Source organism: Ctenopharyngodon idella, chromosome 8 (genome assembly GCF_019924925.1).
Source record: "Ctenopharyngodon idella isolate HZGC_01 chromosome 8, HZGC01, whole genome shotgun sequence".
Taxonomy (NCBI): Eukaryota; Metazoa; Chordata; class Actinopteri; order Cypriniformes; family Xenocyprididae; genus Ctenopharyngodon; species Ctenopharyngodon idella.
Genome location: NC_067227.1, coordinates 5,396,936 through 5,424,115, shown reverse-complemented (window position 1 = coordinate 5,424,115; position 27,180 = coordinate 5,396,936). Strand labels below are relative to the sequence as shown.

Here is a 27,180-nt window from a genome sequence, read left to right as displayed (position 1 = left end):
GAAGCTCAAGCATGCTTGCTTGATGTGCGAGAACCAATGAAGTTCATTCTCGCATTACGCAGAAACATTTGCGATTCCATAAGAACTGATGATGTTTGCATCAAGCGCATATGGTTGATCTTCTGTTTATGTTCACTGATCTTATGTGAGTAAAAGCCTAAATTTATTCTGTTCATAAATCGATTTAAGTCTCTTCAGAAAATTCGGATTAAATGGCTTTATTCACATGGATCAGTTTTATGATCTCTTTATGGACTTTTTGAAGTGTCAAAATGGTAGTTTCATGGACTGAAAAATAAAGGGTCAGAAATCTCAGAAGATTTCGAAGATGAATGAAAGTCCTTCAGGTTTGGAATGAAATAAGGGTGAGTAATTGATGACAGTTGTTTCATTTTTGGGTAAACCCTTTAATTTTCAATAAATGGACTGTGTGGACTGAAGAACTGACCATTTAAATAAAGTCAGAATGTAATATCTAGCTCAACCTGTGACATTCCTTCCCAGTTGACATCACTAACCAGACATACGTTCACTAACAGTTATTGAACTGAACTGAAACACTTAATTAAACTGAGCTAAATAATGACACTATTGCCTTCTGTAAAGCTGCTTTACAGCCGAAATGGAATTTTTCATGAATTTTACAACATTAACACTTATTTTCTGTATTGTATAAAGCGCTATGTAAATGTTACTTGACCCACCTTTCACGTTCCAACCAATTCCTGATGGAATAAAATCAAGCCCCACCCTATGCTTTTATCCTCATTAAATATTTTAAATCCTTTGGAAATGCATCATATTCCAGAAGGCTTGAAATGAAAAGAATACGCTACTTTGATTAAAACAGCATACAAGACAGATGGCCACAACTTCATAAAAAATATGTTCCTTTAATAATACACACTTAAAATATGAACTGCAGGTAGTAGTGTGAGGTGTCCTTACGTGAGAGCCACACGAGCATGGCTAACAGTGACGCTGGAATTCATGTTGGACCGAAACACGACTGCATTCATAGCACTGAAAAAGCTTAAGTTAAATGAGCAGTTAACAGGAAAGGGGGGAGGGGCGGTAAGAGCATTTCTGTATGTATGTGTAGAAATCCAGTCTCTGTATTCTGACAAGCCACTAACTACAAATTTAAAAAATAAAGACACATTTGGCAACATAATCAGTGTTCCAAAGGGAGCCGGAAAAGAAACATTACCTAGGTGTGGCACATAATCCAATATCTGTTTAATGAGGTTAATGAGCTACTGGGTTCTTCTCCGTTCTCAGACGTGTCCTTTCTGTTAAAAGTGTGCCGACATGCACAAAATTACACAGAGTTTGGGAACAAGTCTGTTTCTGGCTGCTGCAAAGACACTCCTTCCAGAAAGAGTGCGAGAAAGCAAAAGATGGGTTCAGGGACCGGCGAGGGCCGTATTCTGTCATTGCTGCTGAAGGAAGTGGAGGAGGGTGGGAATGGAGAAGGCCCTCATCAGAGGTGCTGTTGGAGGAAGTACAGTAGCATGATCTCGTAGTGCTCTCCGGATTCAGGACAGCGAATGCTGTGTCTCTCATTGGGGTAGATCTATGGAGAAAACATATGATCAATTATATGGTTGTGGGGGAAAAAAAATACTAACATTATAAATGTATATTTTCGAACCTGTAGCTGATATGGCTTTCCTGCACGGATGAGTTGAGACACCAGGAAGTTGGTGTGGAAAAAGTGCACGTTTTCATCAAGGAACCCATGTAAAATCAGTAATCGGTTTGGCCTTGGGTAAAAAATTAAGCAGTTAGCACAGTGACAAAACTACCAATTGCTTTAATAATACATCCTGAGAGGAGTTATCTATATGGTTTAATTGAACTAGAGAGATTCATATCTTCAAGATGAAATTTACCTAGAGAGGGTATGTTAACCCTATAAAGCCTACTGTATCATATTTGATAAGCAAATTTCCAAGGCCTCTAAACTATCAACATGATCAAACTATGAAAAACCTGCTGTACAAAATCTTCTAGATGTCTTGTTTTGTTTTATTGATAGTTTATACGTTTTTAAGCAAGAAAAAGGCCTTTTAGTATAATTATAAAAATGTCCATCAGGTTGTGGTACATGTCTTTTTGCTGTGAAATCTAAAAATATTTAAAATTTAAAAATATTTTTCATATTATTAGTAATATTTCGCAATGAACACTTACTGAACTGAACAACTTAGGGTTCCTAAATTATCCATACATAATTGTTTAGAAGAATCATATTAAAATGTATCAAATATGATACATCAGGCTTTTGAGGAATGTTTATACATCTTTCATTCATCATTGTATTGTATTGCATTGCATTGCATTCCATTACATGTAAAGCGACGCAACCGCACCCCCCACCACAATAAAAACTACAGAGATTTGATCACTAAACTAAGCATTTAAATATCATCTTACTAAGACGTATCATTGGGAGATATAGAGTGTCAACTGATATTTATATGCATTTTTTGCAAGTAGTGGTATACTGTTATAAACATCTCACTGAGTACATTACAAGAAGGTATCAGAATTTCATCTTACACTTTGACCATATAAATTTCAGCAACTGCACCAATCTGCTTATTTTTGCTCAGTTGGCACATCTGAATAAAATGTTTTTGTTTTTGTTCTCTCCCCTCAAGTGTGACCTCCATATTTTCATATACCATCGATCAGGCTTTCATGGCTCATCACAAAGTTCTACAAATAATAGCTGTATAATCAGGGTAAAACAAACGTTGCACATCCTCTGGCCTGAGCCACAGTAACTCACTCGTTGGGAAGTTTGTCGACGTGCAGGGCGACAGAGCCCGCCTCATATCCCTGCTGGTTATTTTCAGGCACGTCCATGTAGCGTTCGGTGTAGCCAGTGTCGTATGCCATCCACACTGTCACAGGAGCTCCTGCTATGGCCACCTGGAGCACAGAATGGGTAACTTGCTTAACACATGATAAGAAAAAAACTACAGATACTAATTATAGTCTCAAAGTACACACGTTTGAAAAGGTTTCTTCCTTATATCCAAAATACAGCGCTTATTTTCTATTTTAGTCATTCCAAAAGCATAAAAGCGCTAATTGACTGTGATTACAATTTCAGCAAAGCAACAACGTTCAGCAATTTGATCTTTAGTAAGATGCATCTGAGATGCCACCTGCTGGTGAAAGGGCATGCATGGGCGGGGTTGAGAGCAAGTTCTAAAAAATAAATAAATAAAATTGGGTAGACAACATAACACTGAAGCAGCTGTAAATCTCACCTTGAAGATGTTTGGCCTGTGAATGAGGCCCATGAGAGAGAGGAATCCACCGTAAGACCAACCATGAATGGCAACCCGACTCAAATCTATGAACTTGTACTTTTCTGCCACAAACTGAAGCCCCTCCACCTGATCTTCAATCTCCACCTGCCCCTGAGGTTTAGGAGAAAATTATAGTATTATGAATAAAGGGTACCATATACCATGTTTTATAGCTTACCTAAAGCCTGGTTTGCTGCATTCAATGATCTTTACCTTCAACCATGTGAAATGCTCAAGGTAATTTGAATGTTTCTTTCAAATACATTAACAATTTTAAAACATATAATATATATATATATATATATATATATATATATACACACACACACACACACACACACACACACACACACTACTGTTAAAAAGTTTGTGTTTGGAATGATTTTTTTAATGTTTTTGAAAGAGGTCTCTATTAATGCTCACTAAGGCTGCATTTAGTTTATCAAAAATACAGTAAAACAATGTTGTGAAATATTAGTTTAAAATGGTTTTCTGTTTTTAATACACTAAAAAAAAAAAAAATATTTGTGTGATTGAAAAGCTGAATTTTCAACCAATATTAATCCAGTTGCCAGTGTCACATGATCCTTCAGAATTCTAATATGCTGAAATTTCTTATTATCAATGTTGAAAACAGCTTTGCTTAATATTTTTGTGGAAACCATGATACATTTGCTTCTGGATTCTTTGCTGAATGGAATGTCTAAAAGAACAGCAATTATTTGAAATGGAAATCTTTTCATAACATTCTAAATGTCTTTTGTCACTTTTCATTAATTCCTGAAAAAGAGAGAGACAGAGAAAGAAAAAAAACATCTGTTCCCACACTTTTGAACAGTAGTGTATATACAGACATTTCTAGGTGGCTTTGTTCTGGGTGAATGTTAGGTGGTTGCTTACAGGTCCAAGACAAAAACGGCCTATCCTTTATTTATAAAATGTTAAAACGTAATTTAATAAGCAGTAGTCATGTCCCAATACAAGTTATTGTACAAACTGACTTTATATCACACCTAAGTGACCTTCAATAAGCAGTGATACAAATATGAGTTGGACAGAACTGGAAGCGTCTAATTCAGTCACTGACTGTGAGTAACAAGTGGGATCATATGTCTGAGCCAGTGTGAGCTGTCACTCACTAATCATTTTAACACCTTAACATTTAATGACCAATCATTCTAGCAACGAAAATTGCAGCATGATCATATTTATGTCTATATAAAGCATTTATGCAACTTGTTTTCAACACATGCTGGCTGACCTTTTAAAAGCAGACGATAATGTGTTAAATGTGAGACTGTTTTTAATGTCAGGTTCTGACAGAACTCGCATGACAACAGATCATTGGTCAGCTGATGAATATTGCTCACAACATTAGCAAGAGCTGGGCAAATTACACTCTGATTAACTGGCTTTAGGTAATTTCTAGTTCTAAATTTACATTGCAAATGTGGCATAGAAGCATTTCTGAAGTGGCAGTTAGGTGTCTTCACACACACCAAACACTGTTTAAAGATGCACAAAGGTGGCATAAATGCATTTACGCACTAGTTGCAACTTTGATACTAGTGGCTGAGATGAGTCAGCAGGCATAAATTAGTCTGGCTTTTATGCAGCATTAAGTCTTTACACTGAATTTTGAGCAGGCACAGAGCAGCCTTGAAGTCACAATGAAAAAGAAATAGCAACAGATCTTTTCGTTTATATTACGACGCACACCAAAGTGTATTGTTAAAAAAAGAAAACGATGTAAGACAGCGACTTGGTTCTATGCATCGGTTGTTGTTTGGATTTTAAGAAGTGGACTAAATGAATTGGGAAATCCTGCATACGTCATCAGAGAGAAGTCTGTCATTCTCACCGAAAGGTCCAGTTATGACATTTTGATTAAACATTACCAGTTAAAAACCAAAAACATGTGCATGGATGAATTGTTCATAATAAGATCTATAATATGCATTTAGAAAATAGATAGGGTTCGCCGAATTTAAGTCAGCTGTACAAAGACACCTTAATATATTGTTGCTGTTGGGCGGAAACCTATCTTTATATTTTGTCCTTTTTATAAAAAAATAAAAAAAAAATAAAAATAAAAAAAATCACTATTACTATTGGCCACCCTTTACACCTGTCTGTGGGTTTTGCAAATATATAACCATTGAAAAGTATTAAAAAGAACTTGTGACTATACCTTCTAACTCTATTGGATCCTCAAACCGTCTCTGCTTGTTTATACAGTGGTGGTCAGAATGATTGGCACCCTTGGTAAATATGATCAAAGATGACTGTAAAAATAAATCTGCATTGTTTATCTTTTTGATCTTTAATTCATAAAATTAGCAAAAATCTAATCTTTCATTGAAGGACAAGAATTGAAAGTGGGAAAAAAAAAAAAAAAAAAAAAAAAAAAGATCACATTATGAAATAAATGTTTTTCTCCAAAACACGTTGGCCACAATTATTGGGATCCCTAGATTTTTTAGGAGTAAAATATTTCTGAAGTATATTCCCATTCATATTTACATTTTTTTTGGCACACCAGGGTGATCATGAACATGAAATTGTCCAGCCTTGACTTCCTGTTCCACAGGAGTATACTCATGAGGAAACACAAAGGCCAAATTCCCTTAATCAGTCATCACAATGAGTAAAACCAAAGAATATAGTTCTGATGTGCAGCAAAAGATTGTTGAGCTTCACAAAATAGAAAGTGGCTGTAAGAAAATACCTAAAGCACTGAAAATCCCCATTTCCACTATCAGGGCAATAATTAAGAAGTTACAATCAACTAAAGATGTTACAAATCTGCCTGGAAGAGGACGTCTGTCTAAATCGTCCTAATGCACAGTGAGGAGGAAAGTTTGAGTGGCAAAGTAGAAAGTAAAAAGTACTGCTGGATCTTAAATGTTGTGGGCCTATTTTTCTGCTGGAGGTCCTGGACATCTTGTTCAGATACATGGTATCATGGATTCTATCAAATACTAACAGATAAAAATCAAAAACTGACTGCTTCTGCTAGAAATCCAATAATTGGCTGTGGTTGGATCTTCCATCAGGGCAATGATCCAAAACAAACATCAAAACCAACACAAAAATGTGTCACTGAGCACAAAATGAAGCTTCTGCCATGGCCGTCCCAGTCCCTGACCTGAACCCTAAAGAAAATGAGTGAACTGAAGAGAAGCACCAACAACATGGAGCTGGGAATCTGAAGGATCTGTAGAGATTCTGCATGACGGAATGGTCTCTGATCTCTTGTCAGGTGTTCTCCAAACTCATCAGTCATTACAGGTGAAGACTCAGAGCTGTTATCTTGGCAAAAGGAGGTTGCAAAAAGTATTGAATAAAAGGGTGCCAATAATTGTGGCCAACATGTTTTGGAGAAAAACATTTATTTCATAATGTGATTTTCCCCCCACTTTTAATTCTTGTCCTTCAATGAAAGGTTAGTTTTTTGCTAATTTTATGAATTAAAGATCAAAAGAACAAACAATGCAGATTTATTTTTACAGTCATCTTTGATCAAATTTACCAAGGGTGCCAATAATTCTGACCATCACTATCTGTCTGTCTGTCTGTCTATCTGTTTTTTCATCTTTAATAACATGGGATTTTGGCCAAATGTGCTGTGTGAGCTGAGTACTCACATTGCAAGTGTTTGACCATACAGTATGTAAATCACAATATTATCTTTGACAATGCAGTGTTTAATTATTTAAAAAATACAGTGTTTTTTTTTTTATTTCCTGAAAAGTAGCGCTTTTGGAGATACAAGGTTTCCACCTGACAGAAACAATATGTTAATATATATGACCAATCACCTTTTTTGTTTTAAATAAATGAATCAAACAATCTTTTCCTGTCTAAGTGGGAAGTTCCTTAGAAAAATTAGCTGTGATGCTGTTCAGACTTTATGCCGAAAGTCAAATGTCTGTCTACAATTACTAGACTGTCAATTCTAGTTACCATTTTGTTTTTAAGGGCCCCCTCAAACTTAAGACCTCTTTGGCACGACCCTCTTCCATCAATGACCACCACTGCATAACCCAGAGATGCCAACGTGTTCAGACGCAGATACTTCACACCCTTGTAGGAGTTATTTACTAACTGCACCTAAAAAACAAAAAAAAACAAAAGAAACAAACATGTTAAACGTAGACATATTAAAGAACTTACAATGCAACTTTTAACTAATGTGTTACAAACCAAAATGTGAAGACATTCAATTCAGTACTGCATTTAGAAGGCATAGCCCACCCAAAAATAAAGTGTAATCACTTACTCACTCTCATATTGTTTGTATAATTTTCATTCTTCCATGTGAAAAAAAAAAAAAAAAAATGTACCAGTTGCTTTTCTCCATGCAGTTACAATTAATGGTGAGTGGAGCTTTCAAGCTTTAAAAAGAACAAATGGCACCACATTCTAAACAATACAACAGTTTTCATAGTTCAGCCGTTTGTGAACATATCAATTAATCAGTTAACTGAGCCAAAGTCCCTTTCAGGCAAGTCATTTCACTCGGCGGGCATCTTTTAAACGCCTCTCGAGCAGCTATGTCAGTCATGCAAGTGCAGCTCCTATCTCTTTGAATGGCGAAACATCAAATTCTACAAAGCTGTTCACAAGGCTTACGCTTAAATTTCATATTTCAAATTTGAAACCTTTGAAATCTGACAACAACTGTATCATAAATGTGGTTTCTTATGTTCAAATAGCATTAAAAAAGCTTATTTTTCAGGCTGGAGCAGCCAATGTTTAATGCTGACTGTTTCTATTAAGTTTTATAAACAAATCACAGTTTTGTGACCTCCTGATGTGAACCAATTTATTAAAAAAAAACAACTCAGAAGAAACAAATTTGTCAACGAATTCTTTTATCATAAATGCACGGAGAGTTAGGCTAGAGGTCAATTTTCTTAGCAAATAAAAACTTTTTGTAATAGAAATCTATCATATGTCTTGGAATATATATATCACAAGTTATACAGGCCAAATTTATAATTTTTTTAAATATTGTTATTTTGGAGCGTGAAAGACCTAGCCAAAGCTAGGATGTTTAAAAAACAAACAAACAAAAAAAACAAAAAACAAAGAAAAAGTTACATACAGGTCTGGAACATCCTGAGGGTGAGTAAATGATGTCAGAACTTTCAGTTTAGGTAAAACTATTACTTTCAGAAATTTTAATAGCCAATTTTCAAAAATCTATAGCAACACTTTTTAGCCAAACCAACCTGTGGACCGCCGTACACAAACAGTATTGTGGGGTGTTTTTTGCCTGGTTTCAGGTTGTGTGGTTTGTACAGCATTCCATATAGGCGGAAACCGGAATTGGCAGGGAAGCTAAATATCTCAGGAGGGACATAATCAGCCGGGCAACCTGCACAACACACAGTCAAAAGCAAACATGTTGTTAGAGCATCTGTTACTCTTTCCCACTGCTGTGCAACATCACCCTGACCTCACGGCCCTGCTCTCACCTGTAGCCTCCATCATGCTCGCCCAGAACTCCGGCTCTTTGTGTATGGGGTCACTGTCAGAACCCGTCAGTTTGTAGACGTGAACACATGGCGGGGTGCTCACGTTACTGTAGTGGCTAATGAACATGTCAAAGTTCTATATTGAAACAGGAGAAACAAATAGTCAGAGACTGCCTGTCATGGAACACTGCTTGGTTTGCTTCAAGATATTGTAAAATAAAGCTTCTTCAGTTTTTGTTTTTTTTTGTCACTGCAGGACAGTTATCGGCATATGGTTTTCAATAATCAGAGTAATTATCAATTAAAAAAATGTTAAATTGTTTAACTAATACTGTTTATGCAATTTAAAAAAAAAAAAAAAATAATTTTTAGTTCTAACATTAACATAAATAACAAACCAAGAATAATAAATGCTGTAAAAGTATTGTTCATGGGTCATAGTACTACTGTATTAACTAACATTAATGTACACAATCTTATTCTGAAGTGGGACTGAATTGTAACATATCGCTTTTTCCCCACCCATGCAATCTGTAAGATACAAGCCAAAGATGCAACAAAACGAAATTCTTGACTAAAACCGGGAAAAAAAAAGAAAAAGAAAAAAAAAAAAAAAAGTGACAAATTCAGGATATGCTAAGCAGAAATGTATAATTAACTATCAAATTCCGTCAGGCTATATTTCCAGGGGATTCTTTGCCAGCCAGAAATTTGCTTCAGCCTTTTTTGTGAAAAATCATTAACAATTTTTGTTTGTTTTAGAATGCCATTTTGTCACCACTTATTTGGTGTGAACAGGCCTTAAAATTGTCACACACACACCTGGCTAACAGAGCAGCTGTGAGAGAAGCCCGGCTTAGTAAGTCTGACAATTTCTCCAGGAGATTCGTAGCTCACAACATAAAGATGGTGTTCAAGTGGAGTATCTTTTGTGCCCTGGAAGTACACCAGTTTGGTGTCTTCGTTGACCCAGATCTGCAAATGTAGATGAAGGCAAAATGTAAAGAACAGGAATTTGTGCAAGACATTTGTATTTTAAATTTGTTGAATAATACAGCAAACCTTTGAGCCATGTCTAGCCAAGACTTCCCACTCTCCACTCGTTAAAGCCACCTCTTCTTCTATCGGGCATTTAAAATCATCTAATAATAATAATAATAATGATAAAAAAGGTAAGTCATTCATATTACAAGGCCCCATGCTTACATTTTGTTTAGCACAAGCCATAGTTAAAAACATGACTACATAACTATGGAGGCCCAAATTTGCAGAAATTAAAAATAAATAAATAATAATAAAAAAAAATAAATAAAGTTAATCCTGAATTTATTTTGTATTTCTTTTTTCCCTCGTTTATTATTTTCTGTATTTATTGTTATTTTTTAAAAACTTTTACTTTGTTTTTTTCATTTATTTTTATATTTATTTATGGAATTGAGGGAGGCAGTCCTTGTGTAACTGCAGTGGTTGAGAGCTCATGTGTAGAAGCATCAGATCTAACTAAGTGATAGAGATCAGAATTTGGTACAGGATGTGGCAGATCAAGTGGAGAGATGCATGCTATTTTCACGGATTCGCATTATGTTGAATTGTTTTGTAGCAACCACAGTTTTCCAGATATAGAAACAAGAAGCTGAATCCAGCTACTTATGTGATTGTTCCTCACAGCATCGTCATCAAATCCGGAACCATTAAATCATCAGATTTTAGGTTGATGACACCCAATGGACATTAGGATTCTGGTCTAATAATAGTATTTTGTAATCACAGAGAAAAAAAAAAAAAAAAGCATCATAAACCTAGGCTTACGATGCTTTTGGGAAATGCAGCCCTGGATTATTCAGTTCTTCATAGAAGCCATTGGATGGTTGGGAAACAACCCAGATCAGAGTTCTGCACAGGTCCTGTTTGATAAACCTGTACCTGCCCTGCACCAACAGTTATTAACATAACACCAGACCCGTTATTCAACAGCAACACTAATTTTATTCCGTACCCGACCCGACCTGTTTGACATTAAAAATTGCGACCCGAACCGCCCCCGCATTAAATCTCCTACATGAGATAGGCTAGACCAAAATAATTTTCTCATGTAGTCTAACACAAGCAATAAAACCAACATTAGGCATTCTGGGTTGATGCAATTGATTAAACATTGCATTAAACAACAAAAGCTAGCTAATAGAACAAAGAATGTTTTAGTAGGTCTATCTTTAAGCTTAAAGCTACTAAACATTTTAGCAAATTCACTCTGCATTTAAATTCGGTTGTCTCTTCTGAATTTCAACAGTGTTTACCTGGCTGCTGGTCCTCTTTTTAGCAGCATGAAAAATAGGCTAAATCTTTTATCTAAATTGTGAACAGATTAAATACAGAAAGCGAGCAAAGCGCACTCCCTTTTATATAATCATTATATAGCTGTCAGTCGCAGCGCGATTGGCTACAATGCTCAACGCTGCCTTTAACAGTTTTCAGACAGAGCGTGAACACAAATAAGCACGGGACTGTTTGAAATCAGCTGTCAAATGTAACGAATTGAGTAAAATAGTCTTGGGTATTGGACCCGCAGTCCGCCCCTGCAAACATTATTCCACACGTTACATCAAATATTAGCGGGTCACCCGTCAGGTACCCGTGGGTACCCGCCCTCGTGCACGACTCTGACCCAGATCATTTCAGTTACTGAAGAGTCAAGATTTTCTCTGTGATTACAAAATAAACACCAGCATTAGACTAGAAACCTACCGTCCACTGGGTGCTCAGGTGCCATCAACCTAGGATATGATGCCGTTGATGTTCTGGACTTGATGGAAAAAAGTAATATAAAAATAAATGCAGGACTAAATTTATAAATAATAATAATAATAATAATAAATAAAGAAATATTAAGTTATTTCTTTCTTTATTTTCCTGTTACAATATTTATTTATTTATTTATGCAGATTTTGGGCCTACATATGTAACACTACAAAAATGGCACTTTTTTAATGTTAATGGATCAATACAACTTAAGTACTATCATACATTTAAAATAAACAAATGAAAGAATTATTACAAAATTCTGAATCACAAGGTATGACTTTTTCATCTAGTTAATATTTCCCATCTGCACTTTTTTTTCAGTTGTTAATCTACAAAAACTTTTTAGGGATATCTATTTTTTCAGCTTGAAGTTAAAAACAGTTCAAGTTTTAAAAATGTGTAAGAGTCCTGCATTATGCTTGATTCTGTTATGCTCCATCTAATTGTTTCTGAACACCTAAACATGTTGTGCATATACACCTCAATGAGAAATTTTAGTGTAGTATAGTACATAACATAATTAATATTCAATCCATATTCAGTACTTCAACTTAGCAGGGCTTATAAAGTACACAATACTGATTTCAAATAAAAAACATGGAGTAGGTTAGGTTTGACTCATAAGAGAGATTGTTTTTATGCTTTATTATAGTTTAAAAACAATATCACTAGTTTTATGACATTCTTTACTATGGAATTACTGAAAATGTTTTTTTTATAATTAAATGTTCATGAACTATTGATTGGCTAAGCAGTGTATAATGTTTGTTAACGATGTATAAAGTTTCTAATATGGTGTTAAGAATATACATGTTTTTTTTCATTATATTTATGCTCATAAAGTGATCAGTCAGGGTTGCTGTGGCTTAGTGCCACATTTTTCCCTCAACGTATTAACTAGTATGGAAAGCAGCCGATTGTAGGGTAAAACATAATTTACAAGTTTTATGCATTAAATAGTAATTTTAATGGTATCATTAAATATAACTTGTTTGATTAGGTGTCAGAACATTTGTAATTTTTTTTTATATTTGCACAGTATCCTTTTCATTGCATCATATCTGCATATTTGCACTTCTGATCAAATCTGGGCAAAGAGACACAACTGTTTGTTTACTGCTGATCTAAAATCAACTCAGCACATCCATATATCCTTTCTTGTCAGACACAAACTGATCTGTGATCAGTCCTCTCTGCATTAGCATAAGCTCAAGCGTCTGACCTTCTGAAGGACTGTATTCTCTGGACCACTGCTGGCAGCCTGGCTGTAAGAGACTGGTTATTCTGTACAAATGGCAGAAGCCTGTTTGTGATTCGTTCACCCACAGGAAGGTGATCTTGTCATTAGTTGTTTGAATGAAGGGATAGAAGATATCATGGACCTAATGGGAATAAGACATGAAATTAATACAAAACAGTCAAAATAAACCAAGACTTTGGCCATGTTTGAAATAACATACTACTATACTATTTTCAAATTATATAGCATGCAAATGTTCTGTGTGTATAGAATACCTGCATGACCATCTACATTTAAAAAATTGGTAATGTATCCCACAATGCAACAACTTGATCGACATTTTAAGTGTGACAAATGAGACAAAGGTAATATCATCCATGATTTTTGAGCATCAAGACTTTGATCAAACCAACAAAAATTTGATTTAAAAGAAAAAAGCTAAAAAAAAAACAAATAAAAACTTTTTTGGAACCTGCCTGCTGAATTAAACTGTTGCATTATGCGTACGGTTCCACATACTGCTTTTAAAAGATACATCCTGTGTATTTTGTGCAGTTTGCAGCAACTAGCACTCTAGTATAACATTCCAGAATACATAGAATACCGTTTAAAAGTTTAGTGGTTGTAAGATTTGAATGAGCTCAAGGCTGCATTCATTTGAACCGTAATATTGTGAAATATTACAATAAAAATAAAAAAAACTTCTATTTTGAAATAATACTTTTTAAAATATTAATAAATAAATAATATTAATGAAACTGAATTTTCAGCAGCCATTACTCCAGTCTTTAGTGTCACATGATTCTAAAGACTGGAGTCCCCCCTCCAAAGACTGGTGTCCCTCCCCCAGTTGAACTATATATTTTCATATAGGTTATAATGAATATATCATATAGGTTATAAGCCAAGCTGTCATCCGTAAACTTCGATATCAGTGCACCACTACTCTTTAATATTATTGAAGGGTCTTACGTTGATCCAGACGTCAGTGATCTCCTCATAGATGATGAAGGGCTGGACTCCCTCAGGCATGGCTTCCACATGCTCCTCCCACTGCGGATCATCCACACTCGCAGCTATGAAGAGCGCAGGTGGTAACAGCACTAACTGAAGCTTCTGTTGACTGCGGTCTAGTAACACAGCCCAAGCACTGGGAAGAGAGAAAATGTAAATAAGTAAATAAAAGTAAATAACAGTTCTTTTAGTTTTCATATTTTGAATTTGTTCTTTTTACAATTTTCCATTTTCTTCTTAATTTTAGTTGTAAATTGACAAAACAAACACCCAACATGCTAACAGTACTAACAAATAACTTGTATAAAAATGAATTGGTTACAAAATAATGACACACCAAGTTTGCATGTGCAAATGAGGTTTAAATGCCACAGTGTAAGGGATATTTTTTGGTAATTAATGCCTTAAATTCTGACCTATTGTTCAAACTCAACTAAAGCTATAGTATGACTTCAGAATACTTGTTTTATGGACTGCTTTTATTGTGGATTTTTTCAGAGCTTAACAGTCCTTGATCAATGAACACTTTTGTATGGAAAAGAAGAGTGTCTTTGTGTTCCATGGTATTCCTTTCATATTAAGATAACTCAGCAAAAAAGAAACATCCTGTCACTTTCAACTGTTTTTTTACAGCAAATTTCTTAATGTGTAAATATTTGTATGAAAAAAAAAGAGACAACTGAGACATAAACTAAACAAATTTCATTTGACAGACTGAAATGGAATAATGAGCCCCTGAACAAAGGGGCTCAATTTCATAAGTAACAGCCAGTATGTGGTGTGGCCACTAGCTGCTTTTAGTACTACAGTGCATCTAATCCTCATGGACTGAGCCAGATTTGCCAGTTCTTGCTGTGATATGTTATTCCACTCTTCCACCAAGGCACTTGCAATTTCTCAAACACATCTGGGGGGGACATACGGTAACATGTGGTTTGGCACTGCAAGGACGATCAGCTGTCCTTCCTGTTTCCCTTTAACACTGTCTTAGGCCTCTTACATTACGGACATTGCAGTTTATTGCTCTGTTCACATCTGCAGCCCTCATGCTTCTCTGCAGCAGGACTATGGCATGTTTATGCAGGTGATTAGGGAACCTGGCCATCTTTCTCCTGGTGTTTTTCCCAGGGTTAGTAGAAAGGTCTCGAGTGTCCTAAGTTATTGACTTTAATTGTTTACCGCCATTAATCTGTTAGTGTTTTAAGGGCGGTTCCACAGGTGCATGTGCAAAAATTGTTTATGGCTCACTGAACAAGCATAAAAAACCCTTGTTTAAACCCTTACCAATAATTATCTGTAAAGCTTATTTAGATTTTAGAAAATTATATTTGAAATACAGTATCCAGTAAAAGGGACGTTTCTTTTTTTGCTGAGTTTATATACACCGATGAGCCTTAAAACATTATGACCACCTGCCTAATATGCAGTCGGTCCTCCGTGCTCCTTGCTGCCAAAACAGTGTCGCCGAGTCATGGACTCTCTACAAGACCCCTTAAGGTGTCCTGTGGTACCTGGCACCAGGACATTAGCAGTAGATCCTTCAATTTTTGTAGGTTGTGAGGTGGAGCCGCTATGGATCGAACTTCTTGTTCCAGCACATCCCACAGATGATCAATTGGATTGAGATCTTGTCGTCATCCCACAGTGCATCCTGGTGCCATCACATCCCCAGGTAAACTGCGCACATGTACACTGCCGTCCATGTGATGTAAAAGAAAACGGGACTCAACGGACTAAATGACCTTTTTCCACTGCTCCAAGGTCCAGTTCCAATGCTTGCTTGCTCATTGTAGGTGCTTTAAACGGTGGACAGGGGTCATCATAAGCGCACTGATTGGTCTGCAGCTACACAGCCCCATACACAGCAGAGTGTGATGCACTGTGTGTTGTGGCACATTCCTCCCAAAACCATCATTAACATTTTGTGTGCCACAGTAGACATTCTGTTGGCTCAGACGAGACGGGATAGCCTTGTTTTCTCGTGCATCAGTGAGCCTTGGGAGCCCAACACCCTGACACCGGTTTGTGGTTTGTCCCTCCTTGGAACACCGTTGGTAAATTTTCACCACTGCTGACTGGGAGCAACCAACATGTCTTGCCATAACAATTTAGCCCTTGTCAAAGTCGCTCAGATCTTTATTCCTGTCCATTTCTCCTGCATCCAACTTGTTGATTACGAGAACTGATTGTTCGCTTACCATTTAAACTACCCAGACCTTAATATGTGGCCTTGTTAGGAGATGATCAATGATATTCACTTCACCTGTGACTGGTCATAATGTTTTGGTTCATCAGAGTATAAGAAAGACATGAGAGTGAATTTCTTTAAAGCAACTATTTGTTGTTACTTACAATTTGCCATCTTTTGTCCATCCAGCTCTCGCAATGTACTCAACCCCAGGAAAGAGTGTTGTGAATGGGAGAACAAGCTCCTTGTTTTGTGTGCTAATAATCTACAAAAAGAATAAGAAAGATTATTATAAAGCCTTTTAACCAGGCATAAAAAAAGAGAAAAAGTAAGTTTGGGCACAGGCACCTACCTTTCCATGCTGGTCAGTTCGAATCTCAGCTAGTTTCAGGCTAATTTGAGGGTTCTTGCTTCCTAAAAGCATTGAGAGGGGATTATCAGCATTATTAATTAACATTAAGCACAACTCTAATGACAAAATATTGATGGTAAACCAAACGATGCAAACAATGTCCTGTATTTTTAAGAATACACTCAAGTGTTGCACTTCCACAAATATTTATGCCATTAATTCAGGCTTTAATTTCAGTTAATGATTCCTGGTGATAACCAAGTACGACTGAGGAAGTTGAGAAGAGTTGGAAATGATGACAGTAATGACTTGCTGTCCAATAGGTAAGTCAATTCCCACTTTGACTGATTCAGTAAGAGTTAGTCTTTAGTTTGATTCAACCCAATAAGACTTATCAGTTCAGTGATTCATAGGTTGTCTTAATCGACTCACGAGTCATTTGTTCACAAAATAAACTACATTTTTAATGGATTCTTTTAAATGATTCTCGGTTCCCAACCATATTTTTAGGTTGTTTTTAACAGTGTGTGTGTTTGTGATTACCGGTGCGAGGATATCTATATACATCTGCCTTCCGCTCCTCCAAAGCTGGTGAGGGCACATGAATAATCTCTACTTCTGATTCATCAACCTCCTCATACAGCAACTGGAGCGTTTTGCCTCCATCTGCATCTACAAGCAAACATAAACAAAGTAAGGGTATGCAGCAGGTGGTCAATGCATTTTGTGTCCAATTATGCTTATGTGCAAATGGATTTTGCTGAAAAAAAACAAACAAAACAAAAACACATCACTTTAAGCCTGGTATATACTCGCCACGTCTGCACCAGCGCGAAGGTGTGCATGGAAAAAATTACGTCATCGCAGTAGGGGAGGTCCCAGTTGAGGGAGAGTGCACGAGCCCCCATTTCGTGTGGCATTGTGCACGTCATTATTTGTAACTTTGTGTCATTATTTGTAACTCCGCTTCCGAAGATGCACAACTTTGAGGCAACTCTGGCCAAGCGACTCCTAGTTTGCACATGTCTAAATTGCTTGCATTTACAAAATGAGCCTACAATAGCAGAAATAAGGCTTTTAAAGAAAAATAAAGGTCCATGATAAAAATGTTAATGAAATTAAATTAAAATGTTTAATGAAATTACAAAATATTTAAGAGATTGTGGTTTAAGATAGTTTTATACAAATGTTCTCATGTCCATATATTTTGGCCTAATGGTCTATTAAGTAATAATCTCAAAGTTTACTGGGTTTTACACGATTCTTTGATTCTTTTGTAGCGTGGGTTTTTTCAAGCATACTAAAAACAAACATCTTACTTCTCTCCACTGCTTCCTGATGGTTTAGAGGACAATTACTCCAAGTCGACCCCTGTCGTTTTAAAGAATAGTACAACGGTGAGGGCGTCAAGTATAAACACCTTGTCCGTTTTGGGAGGTTCACAAGCAATCAGCGGAGGCTTGTGGTGCGGAGCCAGGTGAAAGTATAAACAAGGCTTCAGCAAGCTAAATAAAACAACAGCACTCTCTAGGTCAGTGGTTCTCAACCAGAGGGCTGGGGCCTATTTTATTTTCCTTCACTAACTACTGTATTTACTGAAAAACAGGAGTTCTTGAAAATTCTGTAAATCCCGAAATGAATAGTGGTTAATTTAAAACACCAACACTCCCAGTTTGTGGGGGGTTGACTATTGTGTTGGATAATGGGGGGCCTTCAGGCCAAAAAGGCTGACAACCACTGATTTAGGTGTTTAACAAACCTTCAGGAGCAGCCGGAGACCACCAGTATCCCGTGAAACGGTCAAACTCTTCTTGAATCACAAAGGTTGCGACACCAGCAGACTTTGGGTCTTCCTTGACATTATTCAATCCTGGAAAAGTGTAGAAGAGATATCAGATTTCGGAAACATCTATTCACTGTAACCTGATGTGCTTTATATATCGTCCCCTTGGAATTATAAAGTTCTATTTGCATTCTGAGCAGCTTTGAGATATTAAGCTTCAAAGTTTTTGCATTCCATTCAACTTTGTAGATAGAACCTTTTTATTTTCTAAATAAAACATCCCAAAATTACACACCATTTAAAAAAAAAAAAAACATCACATAATGTAAATAATTTGTCACAGAAGAATATGTAAATAACTCAATTTTGACAAAAATGTCAGATAGAACCTCATAATTCCAAGGGGGTGATATGGATCAATGTTCAGAGAGAAACAAACAAACAAAAAAAAATACTGTCTAAAAAATAAATCACATTACAGTTTTCCTTGTGTAAAACCTACCCCCATGAGAATAGTTACACACCAAAGTTCACAACTTTTTGCTTTGAAAAAAATCATAATTCTGAGTAATAGTAATAGTGATGATGTTGCTTGTCTTAGCAAAAGCACAGCCCTTCTCTGAATATTTAAAAAGACTCTGACTTTATAGTCATTAATAATAAAGGCATAATGTTCATATACACAAACTTTCATCAATATTCCCAGTTATTTTCAGCTTATTGTCTATGTGGTGCATCTGTGCCATGCTGTCGATTTCCAGACTATAATTTTGATTCGTCCCTCAGTTTCAAAGACATTATGTTGAAAATAACCCAGAATCTACCCTAACAGTCAACAACATAACTGCTTCTTTTTATTAACAGATCAACAAACCTTTATGACAGAAAGTAAGTCTGCGCTCCTCTCCAGTTTCGATATTCGTCATCCACAGGTCATTATTATTTATGAAGGCAATAAAATTGGGATCACCGGGAGAGATCTTGGGGTCCATGCGAATCCCTGAGCACTGAGTCTTTATTTCCACAGGCTTCATTGGGGCAGCCTGCTAAACATCACATTACTTTCAGGCATGGGGACACAGCGTCACACATGCATTATGAAGTAATTTCCCAGAAATATTAAACCAAGGGCAGCAGAATAAAAACAGTTATACTCACAATGAAGCCGTTATGGCCGCCATCACGGCAATAGAAAAGGCTGTTGCTTGCTTGGAAAAGGAAAAGGCCGCTTTGTGCGTGATAGTCATAGGACGTGATGCCAAAGACCCCCAGACGCTTCCTCTCACGGAGAAGTTCCTCCTCACGGGAATACACACCATGATGCGGAGTCGCCTACAGGAAGAACAAAAATTAATAATATAATGTTACAATGTTATAAGTATGTTATAATCCCTCATATATGTGATTATACTGCTATTAGTTAGCATCACATTTCTAGAACAAAACATAAAGGAAAAATACCTGGAAGTGATCTAACATCTGTTTCCATGATAACACCAAGAGGGCTTCTTTCCGTATCTTCTTTGGGATTTCAGAGTACAATAATGAGTTTTCTCTGCTCCCATAGGGCATTCCTATTTAAGTATGGCAAGATGAAAACATTAGGAAAATGACAGAAATGATAGAAAATTGGAACAAATTTAACAGAAAGGCAGAAAAACTTGACTCATGCAAATCACCAGAATCAAAACTTCAAAAATGTTGGTGTGACAACTTATCTGATATCATAATTAAGAAAAAAAGTGATTAAAAGAATTTATTATTTCTTAGAAAAGATACACTACTGGGGGTGTAACGGTACATGTACTCATCCCGAACCATCACAGTAAAGACGTCACGGTTCGGTGCATACAGTCAGACAACGAATACAGTCAGTCACAGGCGATCCGTACTCCAATCCAGAAGGGGCGTGAGTGCGGTAATGCAACACTGTTTGCTAACCGCCAGGAAACAGAGCAGAAGAAGAAGAACAGACGATCTATGCATAGATATGTTTACGTGTAATCTCTCAACCAGTTTCAACCGTGGAAAGACATCAATAAAACAGCTTGAGAATAATATCTCACGTAACATTACATTAACCTCATTTACTGTCCGCATCATGTTAGTTCATTACAGAAATGAACTGTAGAGAGAAGCATTTCACTAAATATATCCACTATATTAGCCTATATATTCATTATATTTACTTTACCTGTTAGTAATGTCTTAATTTTTTAATATATGTTTAAATAAATTTGTCATGAAAACAAGTTATGACAGTACCTGTGTAAATGATTATATTTCAAAAATGAACTGGAGTATAAAAATAATTAAAATAATTAGATTTTAATGCAAAACCTGCCTTATGAGCAATTTAGTTTTTTTTTTTTTTTTTTTAAATTTGAGGGTTGATTATTATATCTAAAATTAAATAGCAACTTAATTTAATAGTTTGGGCTCTATTGTTAATTGTATATTTTTTGTTTAGTTTTCTCCCCCTGATGTACTGAACCCGTACCGAACCATGACTTCAATACCGAGGTACGAACCATCATGTTTATGTACCGTTACACCCCTATACGCTATCATTCAAAGGTTTGGAGTTGTGAAATGTCATGTGGTACGAAACTCTAAAAAAAACTGATTTTATAATCATTCATTTCTAATAACTTGGCATGCGTTTATTTAACAAAAAAAAAAAAAAAAAAAAAAAAAAAAATTATATATATATATATATATAATTTTTTTTTTTTTTTTTAAATATAATTTTCTTTATCATGAACACTACGTCACTGAACCACAACATCATTTAAAAACATACAGGCTGAAAAAACACCTATACTTTAATAATGAAATGAGGAAGTGATGCATTTGTTCATACAAGAAGCTGCATGCTCATGAAAATGGTTGATTGTGTTCACAATTAAGGGAAAAGAGTACCAAGGTAGTAGAGCCGGTGCGAGTGAGGGCCGGACTCATCATGCTTCTGAACGAACTGGAAGTCATGGGGTGCCTTATTTATGATCATTCCAGAGTACTTCCGGCTGCCGTGAATGATGTCACGCAAGCCATCCCATGAGTGCTTCTCCACAAAAAATTGGGAGGGGACGTCTTCCATTTCCACAACCTCTGTGCTGTCTGAGATGTCATCTACTGCGGTCATTCTGACAGCTGCAAAACTGAGCACAGGAGCGACCCATCAGCCTAACATTCAAAATCCATTTTATTTATATTAAATGGGGTAATGTCAAAAAAAAAAAACATTCCCATACCTTTTCCAACTACCTTCAGTGTCGTCTTCAAGTTTCACCCTTTTTCCTCTATGCATTAACCAGCATACAACCCTCAACAAGATCTGGCAACCTGCAGGATAGAGAAGAAAAACATCCATGCATTTAAACCATGCCTTACTTCTCTGCCACAATAATCTTCATTAGAGGGCTTTTCTCATGAAAAACTGATGATCAGTTTATTTGATTTAATCACGTCATGTCATTTGATTAAAACTCTCAACCCTCATATAAAAGAATTTTGCAATGTGTTTTTCAGAAACTAATGATTAGATATTCAAAGTCACAAATAATGTTGAGAAAACATGTAAATCGCAGTAACTGTAAAACTCTTCCCCTTCCAAACGTCTAAAAGCACTGCAGTAAGATTTATTTTTGTATTTTTTTTTTAATTTAAAAGATAGAAAAGATTAATTGTTAAATGTAATGTTATTACAAGTTCTTAATTTTTTGGAATCTGATTACGTAATACAGTTTACATATAATCACATGCAAGCACTGTATGTAAAATCTACTGCGGAAATTATGAGCAGTCAGTATGTACTTTCCAACAGGAGGGAAATACAAGCCACTGAGGTTTCCACTGAGGCATTAGCATGAGGAATGTTATTAATCTCAGCTCTATGTGAGAGTGTGCAAAGCTGGTAAGAGTGATGTAACTGAGGAGGAAGTAGGACAGATAATATTATTCCAAAAAAGGTGATGACAATATTTTTTTTTCCAAGTGGTGCCTTTATGTGGCTTACCTTATCGTAAATGTTGATGTGGTAGAGTTAAGTTTAATTGTTTTGTGAACCTGTCACAGTGCAATGCAAACTGTGCAAAAAGAGGTTGTAAAGGATGGATCAGTACAAACTATACTGATCTAAAACCTGCAAGCTAGTAGTGTTGCTTATTTCACATGGGAATAAATTCGATAATCAAAGAAAACTTATAAATCTGAAAATATATAAAAGCTAAAACAGCTTGTTTAATTGTAAGGGTTAGAGAGAGGGTGGGAAATGTAATGGAAAACTAAACTATGGTTGTTTTGCAAGGAAAGGTGGGGAAAAATGCTGGTATGGCCCATTTAACAACACATTTGATTGACACCAAACAAAAAGCTATACAAATAACAGTCATCAAAACAATCTGTGGAAACTGAAACATAAACAGTCTGTCTAGCTGATTTGAAAGGTTTCAAAGCAGCTTCTAAAGGACAAAATATATATTTCCAACAGGACTGTAAACCTTATTCAGAAATGCAGTGTTGCTCAATGCATTTTGAAAACATAATAAATTGAGCTTTTATTATTGAGTTACAGGCATTACAGACATGACCTAACAACAGCTGATCTCAATACTATTAAACTGCAAAACTGGGTTTGCTCTGACTGTCATTCGGCTGTTTCTTGTTGAACCAGTTTAAGTGCCACAGATCAAACATTGGTTGTATGTCAAAACTAGTAAGCTGCTTTCTTAGACAGATGGGCACCACAAATATTCTGAACGCTCAAACAGGCATATGTGAGAATGTTTAAAATTCAGTTTGGTTATCATAGGCCTGGCCATTTAAATTCGATTTGTTGTTGTTGTTATTATTAGTGCCTGTGAATGTTTGACTCAAGTTGGCCATCATAAGCATATTCTGAAGATTTGATTCTGTAGTTCAGGGTTTGTGAGGGAACTGCAGGGGGTTTGTGAGTTGATGAAGATCTAACAATTAAATCGAATATAACATTAAAATAAACAATCTGGGCTTCACAATTAATCTAAATAAAACCAAAATGGAGATATCTTAACAAATGGCAATTATCATAACAAAGGCTGCGATTTAAAAAGTACAATGTCTTTTGAGCTGCGTGTGTCAGAGTGAAGAGCGGCACTGTGTTCATTTACACACGTACAGCTTATAATAGCTTATAATTCATTGTAAATATACTGCTTCTCTCGAACTCCATCTCTGCAAGCACTTGGGAACGCAATGCGAGCTAGGTTCACTTTATTTACATTCCCATTCGTATAATTTACAATTTTTTTGTGGACAGAAGTGTACAGCATTTCATCAATATTCCATCAACAAAAGCCTGAGGACAGGACATGTTAAAAGCTCAAGGTTTGAACACAAGTGAACACATATTTCTACTGTAACTTGTAGTGTTAGTTGGTAAAGACTGAACCCACGTATTAACACCCTTAAGGCGCAGTCACGTTTACTGCTGCTTGACAAAATCTAGTCATTTCAATTGAAAAACGTGCTTTGTGTAGTCTCAAGTGAAAGTGGAAAAAGTCCCTCACGCAGATTTCACTCACGTTCAAGTTGGTCATGGGAATTTGCCTTGCTGAACAGAAAGCTGCTTGGTTTGAAAGTGACTTTTGTGTGAGCAGAGCTTCATATATCACTACGCTACTGACAATGGACCTTCCTGTGAATTTTCACCTTTAAAAGTAGCCATTTCCACTGGCAGCAGAGTCTTTGTTATTTGTGTCTAGATGTCTCAGCAGTAGCTTTCAAAACATAATATATAACAAAATAATCAAAATATTTTTTGTGCTGTGTATATATATATATATATATAAAAAAAAAAATATATATATATATATATATATATATGTGTGTATAACACTTATAAACAAAGATATTTTATCTGTTTTCTTGCACGGCATGTTAACATTAACCGACATCAGAGAACCGTGAACATGCTAATGTTTCGTTAAATTATTGAAATATTAATTTAAAATCTCAGGGGGTGCTTCAAGTAAATATTTTCCCTAAGGCGCGTTCAGAAGGTTCGGTCCACGTTCCGAACGTGCAATTTGACTTGGGCGTCGTAAACGATGGACTGTTCTGTAGTAGTAATATGAATGTTCTGTTCGATAGTAACATGCTTTCGGAACGTTTCTTTGGTGGAAAAAGTAACACACGCCCCTATGACACCCAAAACGACGGTCACTCACACATTCATGTATTTTAACTCAATTAGCGCAGATGAACAGCCTTCATTACCGGCTAACACACATTTACTGGGAAGTGACGTGTTTTGTAAACCGATCTGTATGTGATTTGTGCGAGTTATCATATGTGTTAGATCACTGGAGTCATAATCAGCTGATGAGTGAATGACATGTTAGACCGGTTGTATGTGTGTTGTCTGTGCTAACAGTTAGCCGAGCTGCTATTAAATCTAGATGACGGGAAGTAAGGTCAATCACAAAATTACACTTTTTATATATAACTATATTATCATTTATGAATAATGTATTCTACATAACAGATCTTACGTAGCGTCAGCAGCTAATAATACTGGTAATACTAATAATAATATCAGGTGATATCATCATGTAGCATAAATATCTCTGCCTTTTCCAGCTCTATCATATGAGCTTTATATCAAACACTGAAGCACCTTCATCAGCTCATCATCACATTATTACACATGATGATCGTATGTGCGGGTGATTGTCAGAGATCATCAGCTGATTTCATGCCTGCTCGGCCTCTGTTGACGGGCCGCTCACAGAAAAGCGCATTGTTATGAACATTATCATTTCAACTCATGATCGCTCAACATCGCATATGGGTACTTACAGGTAGACCCTCAAAGAAAACTCTCATCTGTGACCTGTTGATTTCTTAAACGTATTTGCTGGTAAAAACAGAGTCCATAAGCGCGAGAACTGCACAAAGCGACAGTCATGAGTGCTGATGAAAACCAACCGAACATCATCAGCCACAGGAAGCGCCGACGAACTCCTACTTCCGCCTTCCGTCTAGCCGCATTCACTCACATTATATTAAAAAACACAATTAATAAATTAACCCGAAACTTACATATATAATAAATAAACTTACATTAAATTATTATTTTACACTTTCCGATTATGTCAAATAGATAACTATAATATTTAACCATATATACAATTAACTATAAAATGTAATATATTTAAAAGTCCTATAATTTCTCACAAAATTCTTTGTGCTATGAAAATAATATATTTAAATAAAGGACAGTGAAAGAATATTTACATTAAAAAATGAAATTTTGATAATTGTTCTCAAATAATTGAATGTGACTGTATGTTACAAATGATTCTCATCCAACGGTAAATTATGCTGTATTTCAGCCCCAGCGTTGCAAAAGCTGTTGTATAGCTATGAATTAAAACAAACTAACAACCAGAAATCATGCAAATAACGACCAAAGAGCATTCCAAAAGTTGAAGGGACAGTTGTTCACCCCAAAATAAAAATTCTGTCATCATTTGCTCACCATTAAGTTGTTCTAAACCTGTACCTAAACCTGAGTTTCTTTGTTCTGTTAAATACAAAAGAAGATATTTTGAAGAAAGTTGGTAACCAAACTGGTCCCCATTGACTTCCATAGTAGTAGTATTTTTTCATACTTTACTTTCATACTTTAATATAAAACTGATAAATCTGGTACAACACAATACCCGAGTGTTGTAATGTCTTTGTGTGTGCACTGTTGGCTAAGAAAACGCATCAAAAGACGCGACATGTGTGGGGAATCCATTTGATGGTTATCTAAATGAGAAATAATTGCAGTGCTCTTGTCAACCGATATAGAGTTAGTGTCGCTATAGAGTTAGATCCGGTGAATGCTGCTTACAGGTTTCATAGAAAGAGAATTGATGTGAGCGCGTGTGAGTGCAGTGAATCAAATCAGTTGCGGACCAAATAGCTCAATGCGAGAGGCAACGCGACACTTAAATACATGTAAAAATTAAACGTCATAATCATCATGTTTTAAAGAAGAGTGTGTCGTGGTAGAAAATAACGGATGATGGGCACAGAACGGTAACAAAACTCAAAAGACATTTACAGTTACACATCCACCACAGGTGTAGCGTGCAAACTCAAAATTACTTATTTAAATAGACGTTTGTGTGGGTTTTAGGGAAGATAACTATAAGAGAATTCACGTTCACTTTTTTAAAATTATCTTTTAGATCTGTTAAAATGCTTCAGTTTGTTAAAACAAATTGAAGCATTTAAACTGATGTAATATATCACTTTAAATACTTAAATTATATTACATTACATTATATTATATTATAAGCCTAATAAAGAATTGATCTCACAAGGGGGTTGTTTAGTGCTCCTTGACATTAAAAAGTTTGAAAACCCCTAATATACAATCTTGCAAATTCATAAACAATAAACAAACATTTAATTTTGATGGTTTAATGCTGTCTGTTGCCAATAATTGACCATACAAAGGCACATTATGGTCATCCCAAACCATCTCATTGTAACTCCGCACTCTGCTTGAGCAAGTAGATTTGTGGGAGAAGCCACAGAGAGGCCATCGTTCACATTGAAAGAGCTGCAGAATTCAATAGCTATAACAGAGTAAAGGTGACCCACTTGACCAAATGAAGAGCTGTGAATAACACTGCTATGAGAGGCTGGCACAAAGATGCAATTACTCAAAAAGAACCACGTGAATTTGCCAAGAAAACAGTGATTTAGTTCAGCGTGGGAAAAGATGTTGTGGTCGGATGAGACCAAGAACTTTTTACATCAAATTCAAAGCATTATGTGTACCGTAAATCTTAAACTTGCAGCCCATGTTCCTCTTTAGTAACTGGACTTTTTAAAACAGAAGGAAGAACAGATGAGGCAAAATACAGGTGCTGGTCATATAATTAGAATATCATCAAAAAGTTGATTTATTTCACTAATTCCATTCAAAAAGTGAAACTTGTATATTATATTC

At 35.9% G+C, this 27,180-nt stretch overlaps 1 protein-coding gene across 2 annotated transcripts; it reads right to left on the bottom strand.

Annotated features, from left to right (window-relative positions):
- Positions 1–873: 873 nt before the first annotated feature.
- On the bottom strand, positions 874–25,215 carry dpp9 (dipeptidyl-peptidase 9). Of its 2 annotated transcripts, none has more exons than XM_051903453.1 (21): positions 25,029–25,215; positions 21,443–21,533; positions 21,111–21,349; positions 19,650–19,762; positions 19,347–19,520; positions 19,063–19,234; positions 18,165–18,275; positions 16,949–17,077; positions 16,406–16,467; positions 16,218–16,318; positions 13,824–14,001; positions 12,834–12,993; positions 9,872–9,951; positions 9,632–9,784; positions 8,810–8,945; positions 8,564–8,709; positions 7,293–7,439; positions 3,285–3,437; positions 2,798–2,940; positions 1,655–1,766; positions 874–1,576 (listed from the first exon to the last, which is right to left on the bottom strand). In XM_051903453.1, exons 2-21 carry the CDS (start codon positions 21,496–21,498, stop codon positions 1,484–1,486), a joined length of 2,658 nt encoding a protein of 885 aa, XP_051759413.1. In that variant the 5' UTR covers positions 21,499–21,533; positions 25,029–25,215; the 3' UTR covers positions 874–1,483. The 2 variants fall into 2 exon arrangements, with proteins under 2 accessions (XP_051759413.1, XP_051759414.1); XM_051903454.1 differs by having other exon boundaries at positions 19,063–19,231.
- Between the last annotated feature and the right edge of the window lie 1,965 nt (positions 25,216–27,180).

What these genes read in the sequence shown, in the direction of transcription:
- dpp9 (XM_051903453.1), bottom strand. Translation starts at nt 21,498, where the DNA reads ATGCATAGAGGAAAAAGGGTGAAACTTGAAGACGACACTGAAGGTAGT. An exon ending in GTCTCCGGCTGCTCCTGAAG is followed by an intron (nt 17,078 to 18,164) that starts GTTTGTTAAACA and finishes GTTTGCTTGTAG; the next exon opens with ATGCAGATGGAGGCAAAACG. An exon ending in ATATAGATATCCTCGCACCG is followed by an intron (nt 16,468 to 16,948) that starts GTAATCACAAAC and finishes CAATGCTTTTAG; the next exon opens with GAAGCAAGAACCCTCAAATT.